Genomic DNA, 27,771 nt, shown 5'->3' on the forward strand with positions numbered 1-27,771 from the left:
TTTTTTTTTTTAAATAAAGGATGCAGTTTGAGACTACATAACACATGACAAGACACATGGGGCAAAGTCTAGGAGTGTCCTGGACATAGAGTTTCCTGGCTGTGAAATCAGCAGTATGTTCACCGATTAGGAATCTCCTCTGGACTTCAGTGGATCAGAATTTTGCGGGGAGGGGGAATGTCCTATGACTGACCTTAACCTTTAGTTCCTTTCTGTCTGGAGGTTGGCTTACTGTCATGGCTCAAAGCATCAGCCAAACTTACGATCTTATGATGTAGCTAGGCCCCTTCCTGATAAATCCCACTTGGTTATATGAAGAACAGTCTCTTCCATATGCTGCAGCATTCAGATTGCAGGTAATTTGATATAGATTTATGTGTCCATATTTATAAAGCATACTCATCTGTAGTTTTCTGTTGGTATGTTTTCAGGGTGGGGGATGGGTACCAGGGATTGAACTCTTGACCTCCCGCTGGCAGTGCAGGCACTTATGCCACAGAGCTAAAATCCCCTGGCCCTCTGTTGGTACCTTTTAAATGTTATAGTATTGGGGTATCTTCAATCCACAGAATGCTTCTGATACCAATTCTGCTGTTTTTCCTGCACCAGATACTTGTCCAGTTCTCTGCGAACAGGTGGGGATTGAACCCATGACCTTTATGCTGAGCTACATCACCGGTCTTTTAAAACTTTAAACATTTGTATGTACATGTGTAAATGTATTTTGCTTTTGGATATAGTTCTGGAGCAGATGGATTATGTGGTATAGGTTAACTGAAGAAATTCTAAACATCTTGCCAAAGCAGTTGTACCACCTGATACACCCACTGTTCCTGAATTAAGAGTTTCAGTTTTTTCACATCCTCCCCAAAATAAGGTATTGTCAGTCACTTGTCAGTCACAAAAGAATGAATTTTTGACTCTGTCAGGACGGTATTCTAGAAATGCCAATGTCATTTTTTGAGAACATTTTTCATGTCTTCTATATTCTGACTAGTTTTTTTTTTTTTAATCTAGTTTTTTTTATTTTATCTCTACTATAACTTACTGGGAGAATATTGAAATTTACATTTATGATGGTGTAGTCTATGTATTTTTCAACTGTCAGTTTTTTCTCCTGTATTTTAAAGCTCTACTATCAGTGTCAGAGTTATGTCTTCCTAGTGAATTAACCTCTTCAGTGATATAAAAATCCTCATTTAATTCTACTAATATTTATATTTTTGCAGTCTTCATTTTCTGATATTAGAATAGTGACTCCAGCTTTTTTATGATTAGTTTTGCATGGTATCATATTTTGTATCCTTGTATTTTTAAATTTATATTTTTAACCTTTATGTGTAAAGAGGACATAGTATACCTACAGCTTACTTTTCTTTCTACTCCTTCAGTCTTTCATTTAATTGAAATTTTAATGCCAGGTATGAATACTGGGGACATATTACAGCAGGATTTATTTATTTATTTGTTTGCTTTTTGAGGCAGGATCTCTTGCTTTGTAGTTCCAGGTGGCCATGAACTGTCTGTATTTCTTTCTTTCTTTTTTTTTTTTTTAATTTTATTTAAAGAAAGACTAAACAAAACAGAAAAATGGTAGAAGTAATGCATATCTTCAAAGAAAAAATAAACAGTAGAAATCACTAGTTGATGATTACATATGGTCCTCTTACAAATAGTTGTTCAAGTTACAAAAGGGAAGCATACAAAGTGGGGATTCAAACAGCGAGACTGCAAACAGTTCTGTTCAGCTATATCCAACAAAAACTTAGTAATATGGTTATCAATCCTATGCACTTAAACATACATGCAGTTGTCCATATATTCATTTATGTTAAGATTAAACAAACCAAAGCAGGCTAAAATCACTCTGAATAAAGAATAATAAATAGTATTGCTGGATTTCACATCATGACACTATGGGATCAGCACTGGGTACTGTAGTGTATCTTTTTCTTCAAAGTAGTTGTTCATTTCATGTGTTACAAGATCAGTTCTCGTAAACTGTTTATAGGTTCTACGCATGTATGAGTCTCAACATGTATTTCTATCCTTTCTATATTAGAGGGAGAAACAAAACAAAGCAAGACAAAACAAAACATATTACTATAACCACATGAAACGAAGTCATATAAAACTGTACAAGGTGTTCTACAATGGTTACTGTGTTGTCTCTTGTTATCTTCAATAAAATTATCTGTATCAGACAGTATAATATAGCAGTACATAACAATATTAATAAAAACAAAACTTTGTAGATAGTGCAAAACTTCAAAAACAGGCAGTAATCAAACCAAGAATGTGTATCATAGAGTCTTGTCATCTTCAGTGTAGTTGCCTATACTCTCAGACTTGATAATATCAATCATAACAGTTTTGAATAAAATCTGTCGATACCGAACAATCAAACCAGATTTAGCTAAGATCAGTCATGATAAAACAGTATAAGTCATACAGGGCTCCAGATTAAGAAAATAGGAAATGAAAGATGATTATTGTACTATATCCTGTTATTTTGGGGACTAACAGGCTGTCTGTGCCCTCAGATCTAGTGCAAGTAGACAAACTGGGACAGAATAAAATCTATCTAAGCAGAGTGGTGCGAGTAATATGGGTTTTAAATCCTGATACACTATTAACAATATCTTCTGCTGTCTTTTTAAAGACTACTCCTCCCTTTTACCACCCCTCTAGGGTGCACTGTGCATTTTTGGGTCTCACCAAGACCCTCAGTTTTTAGATTGGGGGGCAACCTGCTATTTACCTAAGTGGTTCCAAACCTTCTCCCTCCTGGACTTGATCTCTAGTTGTATTCCTTTACCTAGTAAAGCCTGTCTTTTCAGCCTATCCACAAATACTGATCTAGTTGCCTCTATTACTCTCTGGTTCCCTGTCACATAGAGCATTGTTTTCTCATATTTGATTTTCAGTCCATAAATCCTTTTTCAGCTTAATTACATTTCCTATGAAGAACATCTCGGTGGACCCTAACTCCTGATCTACTCTGCCTGTGTTTCTTTCTCTTTTTTGTTTTTTTAGTGTATCAAGGCCATCTATATTAGAGATGATAGCCAACCTTCTCTGCCTCATTTCTGTTGTACTCTTTTTCTGCCATTAGTTGTCTGCTTTTCTCCTTCATTCTACTTTCTGCTCTATTCATTGAGGCTTCTCTGCTACTGTTCCTGAAATCCTGGTACTTTTCTCTCTCTCTAAAATATCCTTCAGTATTCTCTGTAGGGTTGGATTGGTGGTTGCGCATTTTCCCAGTTCCTCTTTGTCTTGGAAGCCTCTTGTTTCTCCATTAATTTCTAGAGACAGTTTTGTAGGGTACATCAATCTAGGGTTATTTTCTGTGTCTTGCTTTACTTGATTAAATGTTACTTTTGAGCTCATCTATGAGGTCCTGAAGATATCTCTTCATGCCTACTGATGCCGTGTCTGGTATTGCGTGTTTGCTGCCCTCAATCTCTTTTGTATTTACCTCTCCTGGATCAGTGTTCTCTGGGCTATGGAATGGGGACTTTTTCTTTTTTCTTCCTCTAGTCATGTTTTTGGTTTCTTCCGTACAGGTGCATACAGGAGGTCCCAGTCCCTTTCGTTGTTGGTTATGGTTGTGAAGTGCGCTGGCTAGGTATTTCTGCCTACTCCAGTGTGCTATTGAGGTGCAAACAGGGCCCCTCCCCTCTGGGTCTGTCAACCTGCTGAGTCCTTCACTGTGTTAGTGTGCCCTGTGCATAGAGAACTGGTTTGAGATAACTTATTGGGTCCCAGCCAGGGGCGTGACCCAAACTAAGCATACCCCACCAGTCTCATCTGGAAAGGGACCAACTGCTGAAGTCATTGCTGTTCCTTGTTCTTGCCAATGCTGCCCAGTTCCAAAATGTCGTCCCGTCTGTGCCCCTTTCCCATGGAAGGGTCTTATTCCCAGCACTCACTGCAGGTCAGTGCAGGTCCCTTGCTGGCTCCATTCTGGTTGGGCTTACCAACCTCCGACTTCAGTGCAACTGCACTTCAGTGCAACTGTGGTTCCAGCGAGTCCAAGCGGTGCCAATTCGGGCGTTTCGAGTTGCGGCTGCGCGAGTTCAGGCACTGCAGGGAGAGCACCGAATCTTGGCTGCTCCAATAATAGCCCCAGGACTGCATGTTTGACTGGTTCTTTTTGCTTTAGTTTCTTCCTGGGTCTCCATCTCCTTCTATCCAGGACTCCCCATGATGTTTTATTTCTGCATCTGAGTTGTCTGTCTCAGGGAGCCTCTGTATTCTGCTCTTATCTATCCGCCATCTTTTTGATCCCCCCCCCCCCAACTGTCTGTATTTCAGGTTGGCCTTGAACTCACAGTTATCTTACTGCCTCAGCCTCCCAATGCTGGGATTTCAGGTGTGTGGTACCATGCCCAGCAAAAAGGTTTAAATCAAGGGTTAGCAAACTACTCTCTATATGGTAAATGCAGCATGTGAAAGTGACATTGTCTCACATGTACATTGTAATACAACTCAATAATCAAAATACGAAAAGCTGTGATCATTGACACACACTTGTAATCTCAACTACCCAGGAGGCTGAGGCAGCAGGGTCACAAGTTCAAGGCCACTCAGGGCAACATAGCAAGAGCCTGTCTCAAAAAAAAAAAAAAAAAAAAAAGAAGTTATGAATTTGACCCTAGCTGTATATTGACAGATAATTGAGTAAAGAAAATGAGATATTTGAATAACACTCAGCCATAAGAAATAATACAGTCCTGTTATTTGCAGCAACAAGGACAGAACTGAATATATATGTTAAGTGAAATAGACGCAGAAAAACAGACACCACATGTTTTCATATATGGTGAAACTCAAAATTGATCACAACCTCAGCCAGCTTTGGTGGTCCACACCTGTCATTCAGAATTCTGGGAAGCTGAGGCAGGAGGACCTCAAGTTCCAGTCCGATCTGGGCATCTCAGGAAGACCCTGTCTCAGAATAAAATATATTCTATATTCACAGAAAAGGACACTAACATTATAAAGCTCTATTTAGAAATATTAGACTAAAAGAAAAATCAAACAAAAATATACTACATGATTCTAGTTTCATAAACCTATAGGAAAGACAGATCTGGAGTGATTGGAGAGCACTTTATCCTGCCATGGTGAGATAAAAGCACGATTTCTTTAACCCAATATGGTGGCACATGCCTGTAATTCCAGCACTCTGGAAGTCTGGCTGGAAGGGTTCTTTAAACTGGTATCATTGAATCATTTTGGGCCCACAGGTCTGTAATCTCCTTGGACACATATCTAGAAATTTTTTATGTTTATAGTTTTTGTGGGAATGGCCATAGATTTCATTCAGAACCAAGAAGTTATTTTATGTTGACTTCCTCCAGAAGCAGACAGATTGGAAGTGAGATGACCAAAGGGAGGAATGAGGGAACCATGTGTTCAGTTATGTTTCTTTTGAGAGTTTTGCTTGTCTTGTCTTGTCTTGTCTTGTCTTGAGATAGCTTCTCTTGTCACGTATTATTTGGGAAGCTCACTAAACTTCCTAAATGTTTCATGTTCCTAAAAGCTGGTTTATGATGGTCATTTTTATTTACTTATTTTTTTGCTGGGGGTTGAATCCAGGCTCTTGTGCATCCTGGGTAAGTGTTCTACCACCAAGCCACACCCTAACCTGATTGGCTACTTTTAAGTTGAGTGCATACACATAGTTGATTTGGTATCAAAACTGCACATCATCAAATGGATATATTTCACATACTTGCTGTTTTTTCATGTTTATAAATTTGTTGTCCTACCTCGTCTGGCTCTTAAAACATGAGAAAAAACCATGTGTTACTGTTTATTCACTTGCTAACTAGTCAGTTACTTTGGTTACGAGAAATTCGTGTTTATGAAAAACAGTGTTTTGAGGTTTTTCAGAGACCCAATCTTTTCCTTAAATTAAGTTTTTGTTGGGTATATATGAGCTAAGCACTGTCCTAGGTGCTGAAAACACCAACTATTTGATGTGGGACATATATCTAATCACACAGCATTCCTGGTACAGTATAATACATGAGGACAATATAGGACTATTTTGGGACACTTAGGAGGGGCACTTTATCCTGCTATGGTGAGATAAAAGAACGATTTCTTTAACCCAATATGGTGGCACATGCCTGAAATTCTAGCACTCTGGAAGTCTGGCTGGAAGGGTTCTTTAAACTGGTATCATTGAGTCATTTTGGGCCCACAGGTCTGTAATCTCCTTGGACACATATCTAGAAATTTTTTATGTTTATAGTTTTTGTGGGAATGGCCATAGATTTCATTCAGAACCAAGAAGTTATTTTATGTTGACTTCCCCCAAAAGCAGACAAAAATAGGAGAGAAGGTAGTTTGTGAAGTATGGCCAGGAAACACGGCCGGGTGGGGTGGCAGGGTGGAGAATGCGATAGCAGAGAATAAGAGCCAGTACATGATGTGTTATCTGTAAGCAATTGAGGCTGAGTACTCCTGTTGCACCCCTGAAGGTGGTGTGGATAGTATTTCATATTCATCACAAATTAAAGATTAAGGCACTTCTGCCAGCTCCTGGCTGGGGAATGCTCCCAGGAGTGGTTAATTTTCTTTCCTCAGAGAAACTCCCTTACAAAGATTTGGACATGTAAATGCTGAGGGGATAAATATGAGGAGCTTCCAGCACCTGCTATAAAGGCAACAATAAAATACAATTTCATTTCTTGGTTAATTGAAAATCTTAAAAATTGCTTAATTGTCTAGATGTGCTGTGACATTAAGAAATTTTTTATGTGGCTTGGGGTTTAGCTCAGCGGACCAGAGCCTGTCTGGCAAGTGCAAGGTCATGAGTTCAATCCCTGATACAAAAAAAAAAAAAAGAAGAAAAACAGTAATTTTTTATGTGGTAATATAGAAGGATTATTGTAGTTCATACCAAATAATGCTTTCCTTTGTTTGTCTTGTTTTGTTTTTTTCTAGGTGTTTTTGAGACAGGGTCTTGTTATGTAGTTCAGGCTGGTCCTGGACTCACTATGTAGCTCAGGCTGACCTTGAACTCACAGCAAATCTCCTGCCTCCGTCTCCTGAGAACTGGGATTATAGGTGTGCAACACTATATCTAGTTCTTTTAAAAGAAGTAATAATAGCCAGGTGTGGTGATGCATATATCTTAAGGCAGAATTTGTTTTTGTTAATTGCAATTTGAGCTATACTTTAAAATCACTAACATTTTATTCAGACACCATTGTTTGTTTAATTGGCTAACTTACAAATCATCAGAATTTCACTCTAAATCTCAGATGTGATCACCATCTGGCGGTGAGTAACAGTAACTGTTTGGATAGTGCTTTTATGGTCTATGAAGTGTTTTCAGATACATTTTGTCACTAAAATAACTAGAAAGCCATTTTTATTCTGCTTTCTGACAAGATTTCAGGAGCCTGTGGAATGTCATTGTATGTTACTCATGTAAATACTCTGCTTGTCCAGTAAATGATGATTGAAAGAAAAGTGTCACATGATCACATTAGTGAGGAATAAAGACAATATAAATTTCACAAAGAAAGGAAGTTTTTTAGTGTGAATTTATGGTTCTACATAATTATTTATGAAAGAAGTATCAAACTAATTTCATAATATTTAAGATCATGATGGTCATAAAGTGTCATTTAATATGGTGTTCAAGTTTTTAAATCCATAGTGTTTAAAAACTTAAATAAACATAAATGAATTGGAGGGGTTGAGAGAGTATTGCTGTATAGTTCTTGCTGGCCTTGAACTCACTATGCAGCCTACCCTGGCCTTGAATTTATGGCAATATTCCTGCCTTAGTCTCCTGAACACTGAGATTATATGCCTGGCAAAAAATATTATTTTGTTAGGTACAATCCAGTTTTAAGAGAACCAAAAACGATTGTCTGAAATCTTTTGACATCCACTTTACCAGTGGTTATACACTGTTGGGAGATTAATGCCACTTAATTATTTGGCAGTTTTAATTAATTAATGGCAAATTTTGTCATGTACCACAGTGAAAAGTTAATAATGTACTGTACCAAAACCTGTTACATACCCCTTCCTTCCTCCTTTCCTCTTTTTTCTTTTCTCTCCCTGTTTCTCTTGTCTCTCTTATTCTCTTCTTTTTTTTCATTATTCTTTCCTTTTAAATTCTTGCTACTCACTGTGTAGCCCAGGCTGGCCTTGAACTCATGGCAATCCTATTTGGTCATGATAGATAATCTCTTTGGTGGTTCCTTGAATTGCTTGCCAGTATCTTGCTGAGGATTTTTGTATCTATGTTCTTTAAAGAGATTAGTCTACAGTAGTGTGTTTTGGTTAGATACATATCAGGTTTAGAATCAGGGTAACTATATCTCCCAGGAATGACTTAGAGAATATTCTTTCCCTTTCAGATTCGTTAAAGAGCTTGGAGTGTTAGGTCTTTCTTGAAGTTCTTGTAGAATTCAGCAGTGAATTTTTCTGGACCTGGGCTTTTCTTAGTTGCAGGTTTTTTTTTTTTCTTTTTATCATTTTTTTTTTTTTTTTTACTAGTGTTCAATTTTATTGCCTATTAGTGGATTATTTAAGGTATCTAAACCTTCTTGGTTCAGCTTTGGCAGTTTGTATGAATCTAGAGAATCTATCCATTTCTTTTGTGCTTTCCAGTTTATTGGCATGCAGATTTGGTGTTTTTTCTCATTTTCTTTTTACTTTTCCCTTCCTTCCTTTCCCTTTCCCACTTTCCTTGTTCTCCTTCTAATTTGAACATTTTCTTACAATTTCACAATGTGTGTTACACATTTTGGTCTTTATTTAAACTTTCAGTTTCTCACATGAGAGAAACAAATGCAATATTTATATATATGTCTCCAGTTTACTTCACTTAACAGTGTGGTCTCAAGATGCATCCATTCACCTAGAAATGTCTGAAGTGTTCCTTCACTATGGCAGAGTAGTACTCCATTGTAAAAAAAAAATCACATCTTCTTTATCAGTTCACTAGGTAAGGGGCATTTGGGCTGTTTCCAAGATTTGGCTATTACAAACTGTGCTGCTGTAAACATGAGCTTGCATATATTGCTGTGGTATGATGTTTTTAATTCTTTCGGGAAGATACCAAGAAGGAGAATAGCTGGATCCAGTGGGACCTCTAGTTTTAGTGGGTTTTTTTTTTTTTTGTACCAGGGATCAAACTGACAACCTTACTCTTGGCAAGCAGGTGCTTATTGTGCTGAGCTAAGTCCCTGGAAAGTTCTAGTTTTTTGAAGCATCTCCACACTAATTTCCACAGTGTTTGTATCCGTGTACACTCTCGCTGTTATGTTTGTGTTTGGATGTCCCTCCCCCAAAGCCTCATGCAGTCAGGAAGCTATCTTTTAGAGTTTGTGAATGACTCATGGTCCAATGCTGGGATTATGGTGTGAGTGCCACACTCACGTGGATGTGGCCTACATACAATATAAGGGACAGAGTCTTCTGTCTTTGCTTCTCCCCTTTGCTCTTGTTGCTTGTGCTGTTTTCTGCTGCCATGAACTTTTGCCCTCTGTCATGTGCCACTGTGCCACGGATCTAGTTGATTATGAACTGAAACCTCTACAAACCATGAACTAAATAAACCCTTCTTTCCTTCACTTTGGGTGTTGACTATTTTGTCCCAGCAACAAGAGAAAAGTAACTGAGACAGAATTTGGTACCAGTGGAGTGGAGTCATTGCTGTAACTATGCCTGACCATGTAGTTCAAGAATCTTTGGAAATGGCTTGTGGGAAGAGTTTTTAAAGATTTGGAGATGTTGCCTGAAGGAGTAGAGCTGAAATACCTTAGACTGTTCTGCATGGAAGATTCTGGTCAGAAGTCAGAAGACCTGAAGACTGATAGAAAGCTTGCTGGTAAGAAACCAGACTTGGGAGGTTTCTGCTGGAAAAAAGGACTGCCTTGGGTGCAGGACCCCAGATGTTACATGGATAGATGTTATGGCTCCAGATATATGTTATGGCTTGACAGAAATTTGTCTGTATTTTGCTCATGTCCAGAGTTTGCCTGAGACTAAGATTAAGGGCAGCAGGCTGATTAATCTGGCAGAAGAAATTTCAAGACAGTTGAATGTTGAGGTGGTGGCATGTCTATTGTTGAGGGCTTTAACCAGATTTATATTGTGAATCAAAGAGCATAGAGCCCAGCAGGATGATCTTTTTCCTTTTTATCGGTACCAGGGATCGAACTCACGATTGCCTGCTTGCAAGGCAGGCGTTTATACCGCTGAGCTAAATCCCCAGCCCCAGCAGGATGATTTAAAACATCATTGAGTTTGGCCAGAAAGGAAGCTCCAGTAGAGCTGTGGGCTACAAAGATAGAGCTGAGGAGATGGCGATTACTGAGAATGAACATGAGAATATAAAAGATAGCTTGGGGGCATCACAAGCAGTAGCAGCAGTGAGTCTCCACACTTTGCAGTCTCAAAACTGCAAAAGTGAAATACTTTGCTTTGAGGAGAAAGCCAAAATGACTGATGTTCCAGAATGACTGATGGCAGCAGTCACACTGTTCCAGAATGGTGTCAGAGGCCATGCAAGATTCCAATATGGTGGCAGCTGCACCAGGTTCCAGAATTGTGGTGGCATAGAAAATTTGTTCCTCAAAATGAGGTTCAGGGTGCTCAGTGTTCCAGGCATTTGACCTCTACAACCAAGAGAGAGGCAAACCTGACTGTTGCTTGAGCTGACAGTAGATATTAGCATCATCCATGTGGTACAGGTTTTAGGTACATGCAGAATGCAAGACTTTGAGGTTAGAAGGGCTTTCATCTTGATTTCTAAAGGTCTGGGAAGCCAGGCAGTATGCCCCTGAGAAGGCAGTATATGGAGAACCCAGAAGTTTGGAAAAACCAGGAGTGTGAATTGTCTTAAGAAATCTTGTGAGGAGGAAGCAAAGTCAGCCCAAGAGAGAAACCATGGGTGCTACAACCACAAGTGCCATGAGGGTAGAGTCACTCAAGTGCTTTGGAGCTCCAGGTTGCTTCTGGTGCTGAACATGGAACTTGACGACTTAATGTTTGCCCTGTTGGATTTTGGACTTCCTTTGGTCCTATTCCTTTGTATCCCCATTTGTACCCTTTGGAATGATAATGTTTATCTTGTGCTATTGAATGTTGGAAATGTTTAACTTTGTTTTCATTTGTACAGGGGGTTGCAGCTAAGAATCTGCCTTACATTTTGAAGGAGACTTGGGAATTGAACTTTTCAGCAGTGCTGAAAGTATTAGGACTTTGGCAACTCCTGGCAATGGACTAAATGTCTTTCACATAAAGGATGTGTATGAGTCTTTGGAGGACCAGAGGTGGAATGTTATGGTTTGTGTTTAAATGTAGCCTCCTGTGGTTATGACAAGGGGGCTTTCGAAGGCAAGTGTTAAGGGCAGCAGGCTAATTAATCTGGCAGAAGAAATTTCAAGACAGTCAAATGTTGAGGTGGTGGCATGCCTATTATGTTTGTGTTTGTGTTTGTGATTGGTTGGTTGTCTAGGCTGGGATTTGCAGTATGAGTGCCAGGGCAGGGTAGCTGGCATACAGTTTAAGGGAGGAAAGGAGGTGTACTCTCCCCTTTGCCCTTTCGCTCTTTACGCTTCTGGTATCTGCCACAGGCTGCCATGTTGACCCTCAGCCATACCACCCTTACTTGGAGCTAGCTTATTATGGACTGAAGTCTCCACAAACTGTGAACTAAATAAACCTTTCCTTCATTTTAGGCATCATGTATTTTGTTTCAGCAATGAGAAAAGTAACCAAGATTCCCATCAACAGTGGAGAGAAGAGTTCTTTTTTCTGCACAACCCTGCCATGATTTGTTACTGATTTCTTGATGATAGCATTTCTTTCTGGAGTGAGATGGACTCTCAGCATTGTTTTGATTTACATTTCTCAGATGACCAGTGATGTTTGATATTTTTTCATATGTTTATTTGTCTTTTTTTTTTCTTTTGTTTTTGGTACCAGGGATCAAATTCATGACCTCATGCTTAACAAGCAACCGCTTGAGCCCCCGAGCTAAATCCCTGACCCCTTATTTATCATATCTACTTATTTATCTGAGTCATGTCTTCATTTCAGATTCCCATTTTTGGATAGGGTCTTTAAATTTAGGCAGGTTTAATTTTTTTGAGTTATGCATATTCTGGATAGTAGTGCTTTGTGCATCAGCTGGCAAAATTTTTTCCAATGCTAAAGATCTGTCTATTTCATGTATTCCTTTGAAGAACCAACTCTGTTTTTGGTGCTGGGGATCAGAACCAAGTCTTTGATTCATTGATTCTTTATATTGTTTTTTTTTTTTAATCTCAATTTCATTGACTTCTGTTTTAATCTTTATGATTTAATTTTTTGTATTAGCTTTGGGTTTGAATTGCTCTAGTTTTTCTAGGACCTTGAGATTTACCATTAGATTATTTGGGTTCTGTTCTTGTGATGTGGACAGTCACAGCTATAAACTTCCCTTTTAGGACTGCTTTCATTGTGTCCCATAAGTTCTGGTGAATTTCACTGGAATTATCATTTAGTTCTAGAAACTGTCCTAATTCTTTCATGAGTTCTTCTGTAACTCATTTGAGTGTATTGTTTAGCTTCAGTTCATTTGCATCATTTGTATGTTCTATTGTTGGTGGTTTCTAGTTTCATTGCACTGTAATCTGTTAATATGCATGGTATACTTTCAGTTCTTTTATATTTACTTAGACTTGCTTTATTGGCTAATACGGGGTCTATTTTAAAGAAAATTCCTTATGTTATTGAGAAGAATGTTACTGTGTTGTTGTTGGGTAGAACACTTAATAGATGTCTGTCAGGTCTATTTGTTTGAGGGTTTTGTTCAACTCTGATTTTATTTTATTTTTGTCCAGTTGATCTATTTGTGATTCTGTCAGATTGAGGTTCCCTACTATAATTGTGCTTTTTTTCTGGTCTTTTTTGTCTTACAGTAATACTTGTTTTATGAAGTTTGGTGTGTTGTTTAGTACATATTAATAGTTGTTCTCGTTTTTTGTCAGATTGTTCCCCATAACCAATATGTAAGGGACCTCTTTGCCTCTTTGGATCAGTTTTGGTTGAAATCTCTTTTGTATGGATATAGCTATATCTGCTTCTTTTAGGTTCCTGTTTCATGAAATTCTGTTTTCCATCCTATGACTTTTAGTCTGTTTCTTTTTGTGTTAAATGTGTTTCTTATAATATACCATACTGTTTGATTTTATTTGTTTTTGAGAGAGGTTCTTACTGTGTAGTCTAGGCTGGCTTGCTTTAAATGCACTGGGTAGCCCATGCTGGCCTTGAACTTGCAGCAACCTCCAGCCTGAGCCTCTTGAGTTGTGGGGATACAGGCATGCACTACAACACCCGTCTTGATTTTGTTTCTTTTCTTTTTTTGAAAATTTTGTTTCTTGATTTGTCTTGCCAGTCTATATGTTTTGATTGGTTAATTAAGACCATTCACATTGCATTACTAGAGAGGTATTGATTTATTTCTATGATTATTTTATTTTTTATGTTGCCAGTTTGCTATTTTTTTCTATTTAACCAATCACCCTACCTAAAATAATTTTTCTAGACCTTTTGTTGTCTATGGGATCTTCTTCAAAATTTTAGAGCACTAGTTTGATGGTCATGAATTTCTTTGTTGCTCTTTATCATGTTATTTCTCCTTTTTTTTGGTACACGGATTGAACTCATGACTTCTTACTTGCCAGGGAGGAAATCTGTGGCCCCTTTTTTTTTCCCCTTGAGACAGGGTTTTACTCTGTAGTGCAGGCTGGTATTGAACTCACTACATAGCACATGCTGGCCTTGAACTCACAAGGATCCTCTTGCCTCAGCCTCCCAAGTGTAAGGATTATAGGCATGAACCACCACGACTGCTTATTTTTCAATCAATTTTGAAAAATAGTTTTCCTAATTATATCAGTCTAGATTGGGGATTTGTTTTCTTTTAGAGCTTGAAAGACTTCACTCCAAGCTTCCTGAACTTTAAGGTTTGTGTTACAAAGCCTGCTGTTATTCTAATGGGCTTACCTTTGTAAGTGAGTTGTTGCTTTTTCTCTTAACTTTTAAGATGCTGTTCTTGTGTTGGGCTTTTGGGATTTTGAGCATAATGTGGAGGGATTCTTTTCTGATCGTGGCTCTTTGGGATATGCATGTATCACTATAATATGATTTTAACTTTTAGGGTATAGCTGGATTAAATGACATTTCTAGTTTTAGTTTTTGACTCATCTCCATAGTATTTCTCATTGTGGTTGTACTAGTTTACATTCCCAACAGCAATGTACAAAGGTGTTGTTTTGTCCATAATTTTGCTAGCATTTATTGTTTTTTGAGCCTTTGATGAGAGATATTTTTTCTGGAGTAAGATGGAATCTCACTATTATTTTGATTTATATTTCTGCAGAGCAGTCTTTTAAAAACTTGACTATGAAATTTTCCTGCATTCCTCTTGTGACTTCTCATTACATTTAGAGTAAAATCTTAAACTATGTTGCTTAAGGTGTTTATGAGGTTGGATCTTTGATAACTTCTTCAGCAGCTGTTTTTTTGTTGTTGTTGCTGGACCTTGCACGTGGTAAGCAAGCCTCCAGCAGTGTCTTCTTGTGAGCACATTAGAAATTTTTGACTGCCTCAGACTAGCCCCTGGTTGTTTTTTTTATGACCCTTGTCAGTCTTGGTATACCAGGAAGAACAACTGGGTAGAACAATAATGCATCACTTTGGCTAAAGTGATACAGAGCAGTAACAGTAGCCTCAAACACAAGCTAGAAAATGACAAATTGAAGTAACTATTGATTTGGCACCTTTAACCATATTAGCTGGACTTGTGGTTATATAACAAAATCTAAAAGGAACCAGAAAATTGTACACAGTAAATAAATATGGTAATCTTACTCTCAGGGGGGAAAATTGAAAAGAGAAATGGGAGAAAAGGAAGATATTAGAAGTAAGAGTGAAAGACAAAGGAGGATCATGCAAACTTTTGGAAACTGGTACAGAAGACTGGAGGAAAGAGCAGAAATAAAAACAAGAACAAGAATGGAATGGAACAACAACAACAAAAACACTGCAAACCTCATCTACACTGTTGACAGAACAATGAAGAAGAAATAGACAAAACAACAGAAAAAAAATAAAGAAAAATGAGAAAAGAAAAAATGTCCACTTCATGGTATTTCTCTGTTGCCCCTGGTGGTGTGGCAGACAGGGTCCAGATCTGTGTCAATCCCAGCAGGCCAGCAGCAGCTTGGCGGCAGGGCTGTGGTTAATCTCAGCAAGGCTGCATCTCTGTTTCCACTGAAATTCAGGCTGGCCTCTGGCTGTTAGGAGAGAACCAGACCTGCCCACCTCACAGCAGTCCCTGTGCCAGCTGTGGGTTTGAACTCCTCTGGGAGCCACTAGATGGAGCCAGCAGCCACTCCAGAATCCTGAACTCAGTTGGCCTTTTTCCAAGATGGCTCTCAACCAGTTGTTTTCTCTTGCTGACTGTCTGAACTGAAACAGCTCGCAAGCCACTGAAGTCTGCTGTGTCCACTGCTCCATCCCATTGGTGTGTTCTCTGTGGAAGCCTTTGGGGTTGCAGTGGGTCTGCAGGTTCAGGCCTCTCTTCCTAGGCAGTAAGTCTGTGTTCAGAGGAGAGTACCACCTGCCTCTTCCTCCTCCTTCGTTGAAGTTTTTCTCTTTGCTTGCCCTGTGGGCTTCAGTTCTCTCTTCACATCATTCCTGGATCCTGGGGACCCACTCCTTCTCTGACTCACATTGTTATATTCCAGTGTTTGGACACCAACTCTGAGAGAGGCTCTTTCTTTGCTGCATATCCACTCTGCCATCCTCTTGGAAGCAACCCTTCTTACATGGGAAGGTTAGGCAGAGAGCTTGCATTTGAGGCTCACCTTGGGAACTTTGTAAAACTAAGTTTTTCTGTCTCTCTCTGTCTCTCTCTCCCTGCCCCCTTTCCTTCTTCCTTTTTCCTTGCGACTTTGTGAAATCCTCTTCTTTCCTGCATTTCTTTCATTCATTTGTTTGAGACAGGGTTTTACTATGTACTTTAGGTTGGCCTTGAACTTACTATGTAGCCTAGACTGTTCTTGAACCCTCAGCAATCCGCTTGCCTCAGCCCCCCGAGTGTTGGGATTGTAGGTCTGTGCCACTATGCTTGGCAAAGACCCTGTTTCAAAACAAAAAATCATCTGGGAAGTGACATGAAGGCAGTATCTTTTAGGAAACTGGTTTGGTTATAGAGTAGTTTACAGTTACTTTTCTCAATTGAGAAGGTATAGTGACAGCTTAGAAAAACTGAAAGTAAATTGAGAGTAAATATGAGATATAGAAAAGAAACACCATCAGGATTGCTATGTTTGAGTAAAAGGAGAAATTGAAAGTAACCGTAGTTTCCAAAAAATTACAATAGAAATAAAAATAAATGTTTTACTTTTATATAGTGTTTTGCAGTTTTAAAACTGTGAGATAGTCAACAGTTTTTTATTACAAATGGTGAAATTGAGGTTCAGTATTTAAAGGACTCAACTACTTGTATGAATGGTAGAGCTAGAATTGAACATACCTTCTTACTTTTTTATCTACTGTATTGTCATTGACATCTACTCAGTTACCTAAACTTGTGCTTCTGTTGTAATACACCATAGAGCAGTTAGAATGATTTCCTGAGGTCCTGCTGTAAACATCTGGGGTTTTTTTTTTTCCTTTTAACCAGTATTTGTCTAATAGATTATGAAAACTTTTTTGGTAGGATACCTGTTATTTGTTTTATGTCACTGTTGGTATTTGGTTTTACTTTGTTTTTATTTTATTTGTTACCAGGGATCAAACTCATGACCTTGTGCTTGCCAGGCAGACACTTATGCCACTGAGCTGAATCCTCAGCCCTCACTGTTGATATTTGGGAAATGCAAAATTTGGCAGGCATGTGTGTCTTTTATATCCATTGTGTTTAATTAATATAATTTTAAAACTTAGACTTTGCGCAAGGGATATTTGGAGGAAGTGTGGTTATTTATAGTCAGATTAGAAAACTTGAGGAAAGATACAGGTATCCCCAAATATTTGAAAGTTCCAATAGAAGAGGATTTGAAAATCTTGTTTTTTAAACTAGAGAATAAGATCCTGCCCCAGAGGAGGAAGTTGTAGGGCTACAAGTAATTTTCTAATAGTTAGAACTATCTAGAAAATGGAACTAGTACTTCAGAAGGTAAGTAAATTTTTTTGTCTATGAATTGTCAGGCAAAGATCCATAGGGATGCTGGATGCTGTAGAGACGCTTCATACATTGGATGAGAGATTGAAAGAAGCTTTTGAATTGGCTTGAAACCATTAGACCCAATTTCTGAGCTATCCACTAATTCTGAGCTATCTACTAATTATGTTCCTTGACTCATTTCTAATTTGGTGAATTTATATTTTGGCTTGGATTCTCAGAAAAGATACCAAATATGTGCTTTGGGGAACAAATGGATTAGAAGTTTTCATTATGTATTTCAGTGCGTCTACGTGATGGTATAGTATTTCTTCTTGCAGTACTTGGGTTTGAACTCAGGTCCTCATACATAGTAAGTCTGTGTTCCTCGATCCATCTCCAGCCTGATGGTAGTTTTCTTTTTTGTGTAGTACTGGAGATTGAACCCAGGGCTTTATATTTGCTAGAAAAAGGCTTTCCACTGAGCTGTAAATGCTTTTTTTTTTTTTAACTTTATTTTTTGGAGCAGATTTTTATTCACAAAAAATTAAGTGATAAATTCACAGCATTCACATGTATTGGTTGTCCCCATACATGCATGACCTCCTCTCTATTATATACATCCTACACTACAGAGGCATATTTGTTAAAACTCATGATTCTACAATAGTTACCACCTGAAGTCTGTAGTTTATATTAGATTTCATTGTTCTCTGATAGCAGTTTGAAAGAATATATTCCTGCTCATTGTTAAATAGTTTTGTAGACTTGCTCTAGTTTTGGCAGTTTTGATTCGCAGGTATAAAAAGTAGCATCAGTGTCATCTGTTTTGAGAAAGTATTCATGAGGAAAATTCTGATTTGGTTTTTTTAATTTACATAAGGCTAATAGTATTTTTCATTTTTATTTCAAGTACCAAAAGAATTGGTGGAGCTCCATTTGAAGTTGATGAGGAAGATTGGCAAATCTGTTACAGCAGACAGATGGGAAAAATACTTGATCAAGGTAACTATTTGTGAACTACCTTTTGCATTACTAAATGCTCTATTTAGTAAAAAAAAAGTTTATATTTTATAAACTTTTACAGTAGTTTATAAAATGTAGTATGCAAGTCTAAAATTTATATTATCTGTAAGTGTATGGGTTTCCTCTTTTAGTGCTACAAAGCAATAGTTTTGAGTCCTAAAATTAGGTTTCAGAGTTATTATATATTGTTTGTACCTAAAGTGGTACTCAAAGCTTTTCATATCTTCTCTCATTAAATCCTTAAAATCATCCTGACCGCATCAAGTAAGATACAGATAAAAGTCCAGGGAAGGTATCATTTTTGTTTACCCCATAAGCATAGGCGGTTGGGTTTGTCCTAACTTGAAAGGTAAAATGTCCCAAGTCTGTTAGGTCAATATGAGAATCTTTTTTTAAGTAATTCACAAGGCCAAACTTTTTATTAACGAGGACAACCTGACTAATTTAAATCAGTTTTAGGAATGACCTTGTTCAAAGGAGGACTGTTTATTCAGTATAAATTGTCTAGAAATGCATCTTAGCGTGGAGAACCGTATAATTTGTTTAACTCTAAAGTAACATACATGACATAAAAGATGTCCTTCGGGGATAGTCTGACTCTTTTTTTTTTTTTTTCTTTTTTATCGGTACCAGGGATCAAACTATAACCACACTCTTCCAAGGCAGGCGCTTACGCTGCTGAGCTAAATCCCCAGCCCCTTCTGACTCTTATAACATACTAAAATATTAGCCTCTATTTTTAGGTGATTGAAAAATAACTTTCTTGTTTACTGTACAAAACTGGATATGTTTACACCATATATTATCATATCTGGCCTTTTTTTTCTCGAGAAAGTATATGAATTTAGAATGTTATAAAAAGAGGAACTATCAGGGACAAGACTTCCTTGTTTGTGTTATGAATATCATATGTGCTATTCCAGTTAACTTTGCTGTATAATACACCACTTCAACTTAAGTGATGTAAAACAATAATCATTTTAATCAGCTCAATGATTCTTTAGGTCAGGAATTTAGAAAGGTCACTTCCACCATACTCTATTGGTTGAAGCAGTCACAGCTCTGTCCAGAGTCAAGTGGAGGGAACATAGGCTCCCAGCTCTAAATGGTAAGACTGTCAAATTTTTCAAAAACCCAGTATACAATATATTACAATACCTTTGCACAAGTTTGAAACACTGCAAAGTTAACTCAGTATTTCACAAGTTTGATGTTTAAGCTTGATTAAATAATGCTTAACTTGAGTCTTTGTAATATTCTGAACTGTGATGTGAAACTTTTAATTACTAAGAGTGCTTTTGAAATACTAGTGGAGTGTTCTCGTTTTAATGATTTTTAATGAATCACGGTTTTGGAATCTAAAAAGAGATACTGGAGTTTCAAGACACTGGTTTTACTGTAACATTTAAAAAGATTATAAAGAATGTAATCCCTTATGAATACATTTGCTTGTTAAAGATTTTTTAAATGAATTTTTTTAATATTCTAAGAACTGAAATATCTTGTTTAACAGTACTTGTTTTATTACTAACAAACTTAGGATCATGTATAATTTATTTTATCCTCTTTAGATTTAGTTCCTTTGTAAGATCAGAATTGAGATGATTGTAAAAACCCATCAGTTCTGTGGTTTTGGTCCTAGTTCATTTTTTAAAAATTGAGATATAGTCATATACCATAAATTCAGTCTTTGAAATTGTGTAATTCAGTGACTTTTAGTATGTTTACAAAGTTGTTCTCCCATCATCACTAATCCGCAAGATTTTTATCACCCCAAAGGAAACTTCATACTCACTAGCAGTCAGTCTCTCTTCCCTGAGCCTCTAGCAACCACTAAGGTATTTTATGACTCCATGAATTTGCCTCTTCTGCATGTTTTATGTAAACAGTCATATAATATGTAGTTCTTTATTGTCTACTTGCCTTTTTTTTTTTAATGGTGCTGGGATTGATCTCAGGTCCTCACGTATGCTAGATATGTGCTCTACCACTGAGCTGTATATCCCTAGTCCTCTTTCTTTTGTTTAACACTTACTATTAATGATATTTAGTATATCAGAATGTTTTGTAGGCAGTACCAGGCTCTAGTTTCAGAACGTTTTCATCAATGAAAGGAAATTCTATATCCATTAAGTACCCTACACTGTTTACTTGTAATGTATTTTCTATCTCCATAGATTTCCATAGTGGATATTTAATGTGTATGGAATTCTGTAATATATGGTCTTTTGTGTCTGGTTTCTTTCTCTTGACATGATATTTTTAAATTTTATGCATGTTATAGTATGTATTGGTACCTTGTTCCCTTTTATATCTAAATCATATTCTATAGGTATACCAGATTTGACATGTCCTGTAAGTTTGTGATACTTGATTTGTTTCTATCTTTTGGTTACTTTTAAATATTTGGTTTGAATAGTATTGCTTCTTGAATATTTGTGTACAAATTTTGGGCTATACATATGATTTTGTTTCTTTTCAATATGTACCCAAAATGGAAGTGCTACATCATACTTAACTTTGTGAGACGTTGTTAGACCTTTCCACAATAGGTGTACTGTTCTACATTTCTATCAAGAATGTATAAAGATTCCTTTTCCTAATTCCTCCTCCCCAATATATGTTTATGTTATTTTATAATAACCATTTTAGTGGGTATGAAGTATAGTTGTTTGAGTTTATCCAATTACTAGTTATGGTGAACATTCCTGTGCTTATTTTTTTGTTTATCTTTTTTTGGATTTACCTATATTTTACTTGGTTGTTGGTATTTTTATTTTTGAGTTGTAGGAGTTTTTTGTGTGTGTCTAGGTATTTTTGTATACCAGACCCTTGCCACATATATGATTTGCTAATACTTTTTTCCATTTAAAAAAATTTTTTTTTTTTGTCTTTTTCATTTTTATCGGTACCAGGGTTCGAACTCACAACCTTACACTTGCAAGGCAGGTGCTTATGCCACTGAGCTAAATCCCCAGTCCCACTTTCTCCCATTCTTTGTGTTGTCTTTTCATTTGATTGAATGACTTTTGAGGTACTGGATATTGAATTCAGGGGACCCTGAACTACATCACCAGTTCTTTTAATTTTTAATTTTTGAAACAAGGCTTTACCAAGTTGCCCCAGCAGGCCTTGATTTTATCCTCCAGCCTCAGTCTCCCAAGTATGTGGGAATTCAGTCATATACCACCAACTCTATAATCTTTTTACACTTTTGATAGTGCTCTTTATTAATTTTTTACTTAATCATGACAACATGCTGTATTTTTGTACTATGGTCGATCTGCCTCTGTTCAGATAACTGTGCAGTTACACTGTTAATAATTGTTGAAGACCATTTGAGTGACTCCCCTTGAATGTAAAACAATTGCTGCAACTTTGATTATATCGATACTTCCTTATATGTACAGAGCTGACTGTGATACTTCTTTTCTGTTTAATTGGCTCTAAACATTGCAAATAAGGCTAGCTGAGGTACTGATATGTAATCTCTAAAGCCATGAGAAGATATCCCGTTTCTTCACATAATGTTCTCTATAAAATATATGAGCACAGTTGGATGATAGAGGCAGTCAGCTCCAGAAATGTCAACAGGGTATAAGCTTTGAGATAAAGAGGCTATAGTTCCCAGGGGGAAAATTTGCATATCAAAAACTAAAGCAGTTTAAACTGCTTTAAACCAAAAACAATTCAGTTGCTACCTTAATTAAAATTATGCGGATTGATCCTTCTACATATTGTTATCCCTGCATTTTGCAAAGATGCTTTTCTTACTACCTGGCTAGCCAGTTCAAGTTACTCACATAGTTCCAGACACCCTCACTGTCACTCATCCTTGAGCCACCCCCTACTTTACGAGATAATAAATTCTGGGAGAGGCCTTAGATCAGGGCCTTTGTTCGCACATCCTCATGGGGATTGGATTTAGGATCCCTTGGCTACTGTTACCTTTTGAGTATTGGTGTCTTTACTCTTGCCGTGGGTTGCTTTAGGGACAGTGGATTAAAATTAATTTACCAAGATTCTAATACCATTTCAATGGGATTGTAAATGTAACTTTTTGGATTGTGAGGAAGACTAAAAAAGGGATTATAGTACTCAGATTACCATACTCAATATTTGGGATTACAGTAATATGGTATGTTACATTGATTGATTTTTTTATATGCTAAATCAACCTTGCAATTCTCTAGAAAGTACCATGTAGTCTCAGTGTATATATATATTCCTTTATATACCTTTCTAGATTTGTTTTTTAAATTTATTTTTAAGAATGTATTTCTATATTTGTAAGAGATAGTGTTTTATAGTTTTTTTGGTGTGTGTGATGCCTTTGTTTGGTTTTGGTATTTGGGTAATACTATCTTCATAGAATAAATTGGGAAGTATTTTCTTTTTAATTTTTTGTGTATGTGTATGTGTGAGGTGGTGGGGATTAAACCCAGGGCCTTGTGCATGCAAGGCAAGAAGTCTCCCACTGAGCCACATTCCCAGACCTTCTCTTTAATTCTTAGTTTTTGTTAAGTAGTGCATTAGTGGTAAAGTTTTTTTTGTTGTTTGTTTTTTTTTAAATCGGTACCAGGGATCGAACTCACCATGCGCTTGCAAGGCACATATGCCACTGAGCTAAATCCCCAGCCCCTAGTGGTAAAGTATAACTTTAGAATTTAGCAATGAGACCATCTAAAGTTGGGCTTTTCTTCGTAGAAGCCTTTGTTTACTCAGCCTCTTTACCTCTTACCTTCATCTTGAATATTTAGTGCTTAATCAGTTATGTACTGTACATCTTTAGTGAAAAAAATGATGAGTCTATAAGAGCCTAAACAAGTATACCAAAGGGACCCTAAAATATAGTTGCTTAAATAATCAATAAATTTATTACTTTCTATCAAAATAATATAATTGGTCTAGACTTCTAAGGGTCTGTGAGTTGTTGTATGAGGTTATTCTGAGATCCAAATTCTTCCTATTTCATTATTCCATTCAAGGCCATTTTCTGTATAGTAGAATGTGCTTCAGGCTGGGGAAAGAAAATACAATTAAAGCAATTTCCATCACTTAATTGAGGTGCTAGAGATTGAATCCAGGGCTTTTGCGTTGAGCTTTATCTCCGTAAGTCTCCTCCTTTTTTCACTTTTTTCTTATGAGACAAGCTTTGCTAAATTGCCCAGGTTGGGCTTGAACTTCTAGTCTGTCTTCCTTTCTTCCTTCCTTCCTTCCTTCCTTCCTTCCTTCCTTCCTTCCTTCCTTCCTTCTTTCCCAGTGCTGGTATTATAGGAATGTGCTACTACACTCATATGTAATTTCCTTTTAATAAAGTTGAAGTGACACATGTTTTACTGTTTCTTTAGGAAGAACAATCTCATAGTCATAATGATTTTTAAAGGAGTGTAGAAAAATGTCACCTTTAGGCAGATGACTATAAGCTCAGGAAATGGATACGAAAGAGACAACTATAGGAGATTTGTTTACTCTGCATATGAGAGGAACATACATATTGCTGATGAATTTAGGCATGGCCATATAACTTGGTTGGATGTTGCATGGAAAATTACCATGTTAAAAACTGATATAGAAGCTTTCAGAACAGTGTGAATCCTCCATATTGTCTATTCCCTTTATTACAGTGACTGCTACTTTTGTAGTTAAAAGCTGCTTATCTTGGGTTGAAGATTAGCGTATAATACAGCAAAACATAAATATTTTTTGCTATAAACTAGAGATTGTTAAACTTTTCTCTCATGAATTAGACTGAGTTAGACTTACGGTGTTAGAAGTCTCTGACACAACTACTTTAGCAATGAGACCATTGCTACACATTGCTGTTGTTATATGAAAGCAGCTACAGACAATAGCTAAATAAATGAATTTACAAAAATAAGCAGTCAGTCTATGGATCATTAAAATTTATAACTTAAACTATCCTGAATAGTAGTACTGATTAAATAGAATTAACACTCCGTCACTTGCCAAGCCAAAAATAAAAGTATTACCTTTAAATCCTTTTTCATTTACCAAATTAAGACCTGTCCTTTATTTTTCTCTGACCTTCATTTTGTTGATAAAGATATTTACACACAAAAAACTTTAGACACATACCAAAGTTAGTATAGCTAGAATTAGAACAGACCCGTCATTACTTTTTTAGTATGTTTTTTGTGACGTAGGGTTCATTATTGTTGGCTTGGTAAATGGTTCTATTATATAATCAGTCATTAAAATTGAACATGTTGGTTATTATAGACTTCCTTTTCTTTTCCATATTGCCAATATTAATGTTACCAGCAGTATATCACCTATCCTTTATTAATTTAGCTTCCTTGATATCGCATCTCCATGTGCTCCATCATTGCCATCTCTGTCTCACTTGAGATCATTGTCTGTCTAGAGAACCTCTAAGTTGCTTTCCTTTCCTTTAGTCTGGTTACCGCAATTACAGTGATAAAGTAAAAGAATGATTTTTTTTCTTTTCTCTTGTAAGTTTTTGATGTGTGAGTTCCTCTTGTCTTCCAACTGGCAAACATTTCTTAATGTGGGAGAAGAGTGTAGCTCAGGTAATGTGTGCTTAGTTAGGATGGATAAGCCTGGCTTCAGTCAGAGGTGTCACTTCCCTCCTCAGTTGTTGGTGGAACTGTCTGCTTTTTTCCTTTTTAAGTTCACTACCTGTTACTCCTTCACCAGTACTTACTGTACTCTAGCATAGCGCACTATTTTTGGTTTTCACAATGGGCAAACTGTTAGCTCGTTGGTTCTTTGTACACAAGTATCTAAAGTAGTCCTTGCCTTTGAGTTTTCTATCACTCTCAATGTCACATTGTTTTATCTCCTTCATATTATTTTTTACTCTAAAATCATGTTTGTTTCTTATGTTTGTCTCCTCCAAATGAGCCAAATTTTTGTAGGGACCAGAATATTTTCAATCTTTGTAATATTTTAGCACCTGAAACTCGGCCTCACACATAATTGTCACTCAGTATTTGCTGCTATAAGTAGATGAATGAGGTGTAGAATATTTTCTTTACAACAGTCTTTTGTATCGGGTACAACATATGAAATAATACACACACTTCTGTACTTGTTTTCTTCTGTCTTCTCCCAGTCCCACACTAAATTGCAAGTTCTCTGAGATTAGGAATGTATACATATTTTTCAATGTTTTGACATCTAATAGAATGCCTAATTCATAGTAAGCACTCAAGCATGTTAAATTCATATTTCTACTGGATGTCAGCTTCTAGTACTCATTACTATGTAAAGTCTTTTAAGGGTAATGTCATAGTTTTCTTTGCCTGTGAAATTTTGTTATTATTTTATTGTTGTTTGATTTTTTGAGACACAATCTTGTGAGGTAATTTAGGCTGGCCTTGAATTTACGTCTACTTCAGTGTCTCGAGTGAAGAAATGCACTACCAACAACCCCTAGCAAAGCTGCCTGTAAAATTTTAAAACATTTATTTAAGAGAATATCATTGCTTCCAATTTAGGAATCCAAATATTTGAAGTTAGAAAAAGTAAAATGGGAGAGACATAATACAACTTTCAGTTAGGTGTTACACGTTTCCTTTGACTAACCTATTGTTAAGGGGTAGACTGGTCTCTTATTTCTTTATTAAGGGAATGAGACTGGGAAAGGTTTCTCAGAGTTTTTAAAAAAAGATTAAAAAATAAAAAGTATATAGATAAATACTATAATTCTTGCTGCTCAGTTTATGTTCTCAGCTTTATGTTCTTTTTTTCAAATTTCTTTAAACTTCATTTTGGGACATGATTTTCATGAAATGTTAAAGGACAACCTACATTTTTGTAATATATTCCAGATTTTAATCATAATAGTGAACCTATGTATAACCTTATTTGTTTATTTTATGTGGTTTTTGTTTGTTTTGTTTGGTACTGAGGATTGAACCTAGAGTTTTTGCACTGAGCTACAGCCTCAACTCTTTTTCTCAGTTTTTAATTTGAGACAGGGTCTTACCAAGTTACGGAGTTGATTAGGCTGAGCTTGAATTTGTGATCCTCCTCTTTTTAAGCTGTTTTTTTTGTACTGGGAATCGAACTCCTGACCTTGCACTTGCTAAGCGAGCGCTTGTGCTGCTGAGCTATATCTCAGGCTCAGTCCTTCTGTTTTAACCTTTTAGAGTGCTGAGATTATAGGCTTGAGCCCCCACACCTGGTGTTTTTTTTGTTTGCTTATTTGTCTTTTTCTTTGTTTGTTTTTAATTTGCACATGCTAAGCATGTCATTAGTCATTTTCTTTGTCAATGGAACACAGTACCTAAAAGTTTAAAATTGTTTTCTTTTCAAGTTTTAGAAGTTTTAATCTTGCATGGTGGGAGGTCCTGCAAGGAAGTAAACTGCTCTCTTAATGGCAGCCAGGAGCTCAAAGGGAGGAATGGGCAGGAGAGATACATCAGATCAGGTCACAGCCCCAGTGACCCACCTACCTTTAGACCAGCCCCGACCTGCAAACATCACAGTGAGCTATCCCACCTCTGTGATGCAGTCACCTTTCATAAACCCTACCTCTGAATCCATAAGGTTTTATGGAGACATGTAGATACAAACCTTAAAATCTACTATATGTATAATGTTTTCATTCATTAATACTTTCATACATGTTGCCTAAAACCCAGTTTTTTTCAGTACTAAGTAGTAATTAGCTTTTATAGACCTATGTATATATGACAAACGTCATCAGACTTGTTCATTAGGTGTTTATTTAACCATTGAAATAGCTGTCAGCTTGAATTTTATTGTACTTGTGATTAAATGACTTAATAATTAACTTTACTATAGAAATAGATCATCATTTGTGATCATGGAACAAAATATACAGATGCTTTTAATGTTGGTTTCCTTTGAGAATTGAGTTTGACACAGTATTTTAAAAGTAATCTGAAAACTCAGATTGCAAAAAGTGATTAGATTGTTTGCAGTGTAAGAAATTCATGTAATCTGACAGTTTTCACATTGTGTTTTGTGAAGCTCTGAGGTTTCTCCAGAACTGCTTTTAGACCCACATCATTACTCAGCTAGGGCTTCTATAACAAAGTATCTCAGAATAGGTAAGTTAAAGAGAAATTTATGTTCTTACAGGCTGGTGTCTGGAAGTTCAGATCAGAGTGCTGACAGATGTGGTCCTGGTGAGGATGCTCTTGACTTGCACATTATCTTACTATAGCATCACATGGCATTTTTTAAAAATTTTATTTAAAGAGAAAAAAAGCAAATGAAAAAAGGGTAATAATAATACAGAATTTAAAAAAATAAACACTAAGAAATCACTTTGATAAATTACATACTGTCATCTTAGAAATAGTTGTTCAAGTTACAAAGTGAAAGCATACAATGTGGACATTCAAACAGTGAGACTGCAAACAGTTCTGCTCAACGATCCAACAAAAACTTAGTAATATGGTCATCTATCTTACACATTTAAACATACATGCAGCTATATCCTTTAGAGCATTTTCTTTTCCTCTCTTTTTTATAATAGCAATTACATATTTTGGGTTTTATTACTCTTACAGTTCTTATTACTTTTT

General features: G+C 36.6%; 1 protein-coding gene across 5 annotated transcripts in view; it reads left to right on the forward strand.

Annotated features, from left to right (window-relative positions):
• The window catches only part of Rsf1 (remodeling and spacing factor 1), a 144,222-nt gene that overhangs the window by 14,315 nt on the left and 102,136 nt on the right, over window positions 1-27,771 (forward strand). For 4 of the 5 annotated variants that reach the window (XM_063256419.1, XM_063256421.1, XM_063256420.1 and 1 more), the window contains one exon: window positions 18,114-18,205. In XM_063256419.1, the coding sequence (XP_063112489.1) occupies window positions 18,114-18,205 (92 nt within the window). Of the gene's footprint in view, window positions 1-8,567; window positions 9,869-18,113; window positions 18,206-27,771 lie in introns of those variants that run through there. The other variant, XM_063256422.1, reaches the window with a different exon arrangement.

The sequence above is a fragment of the Cavia porcellus genome, unplaced genomic scaffold, assembly GCF_034190915.1.
Source record: "Cavia porcellus strain 051 isolate PalLab524CR breed Dunkin Hartley unplaced genomic scaffold, mCavPor4.1 scaffold_9, whole genome shotgun sequence".
NCBI lineage: Eukaryota > Metazoa > Chordata > Mammalia > Rodentia > Caviidae > Cavia > Cavia porcellus.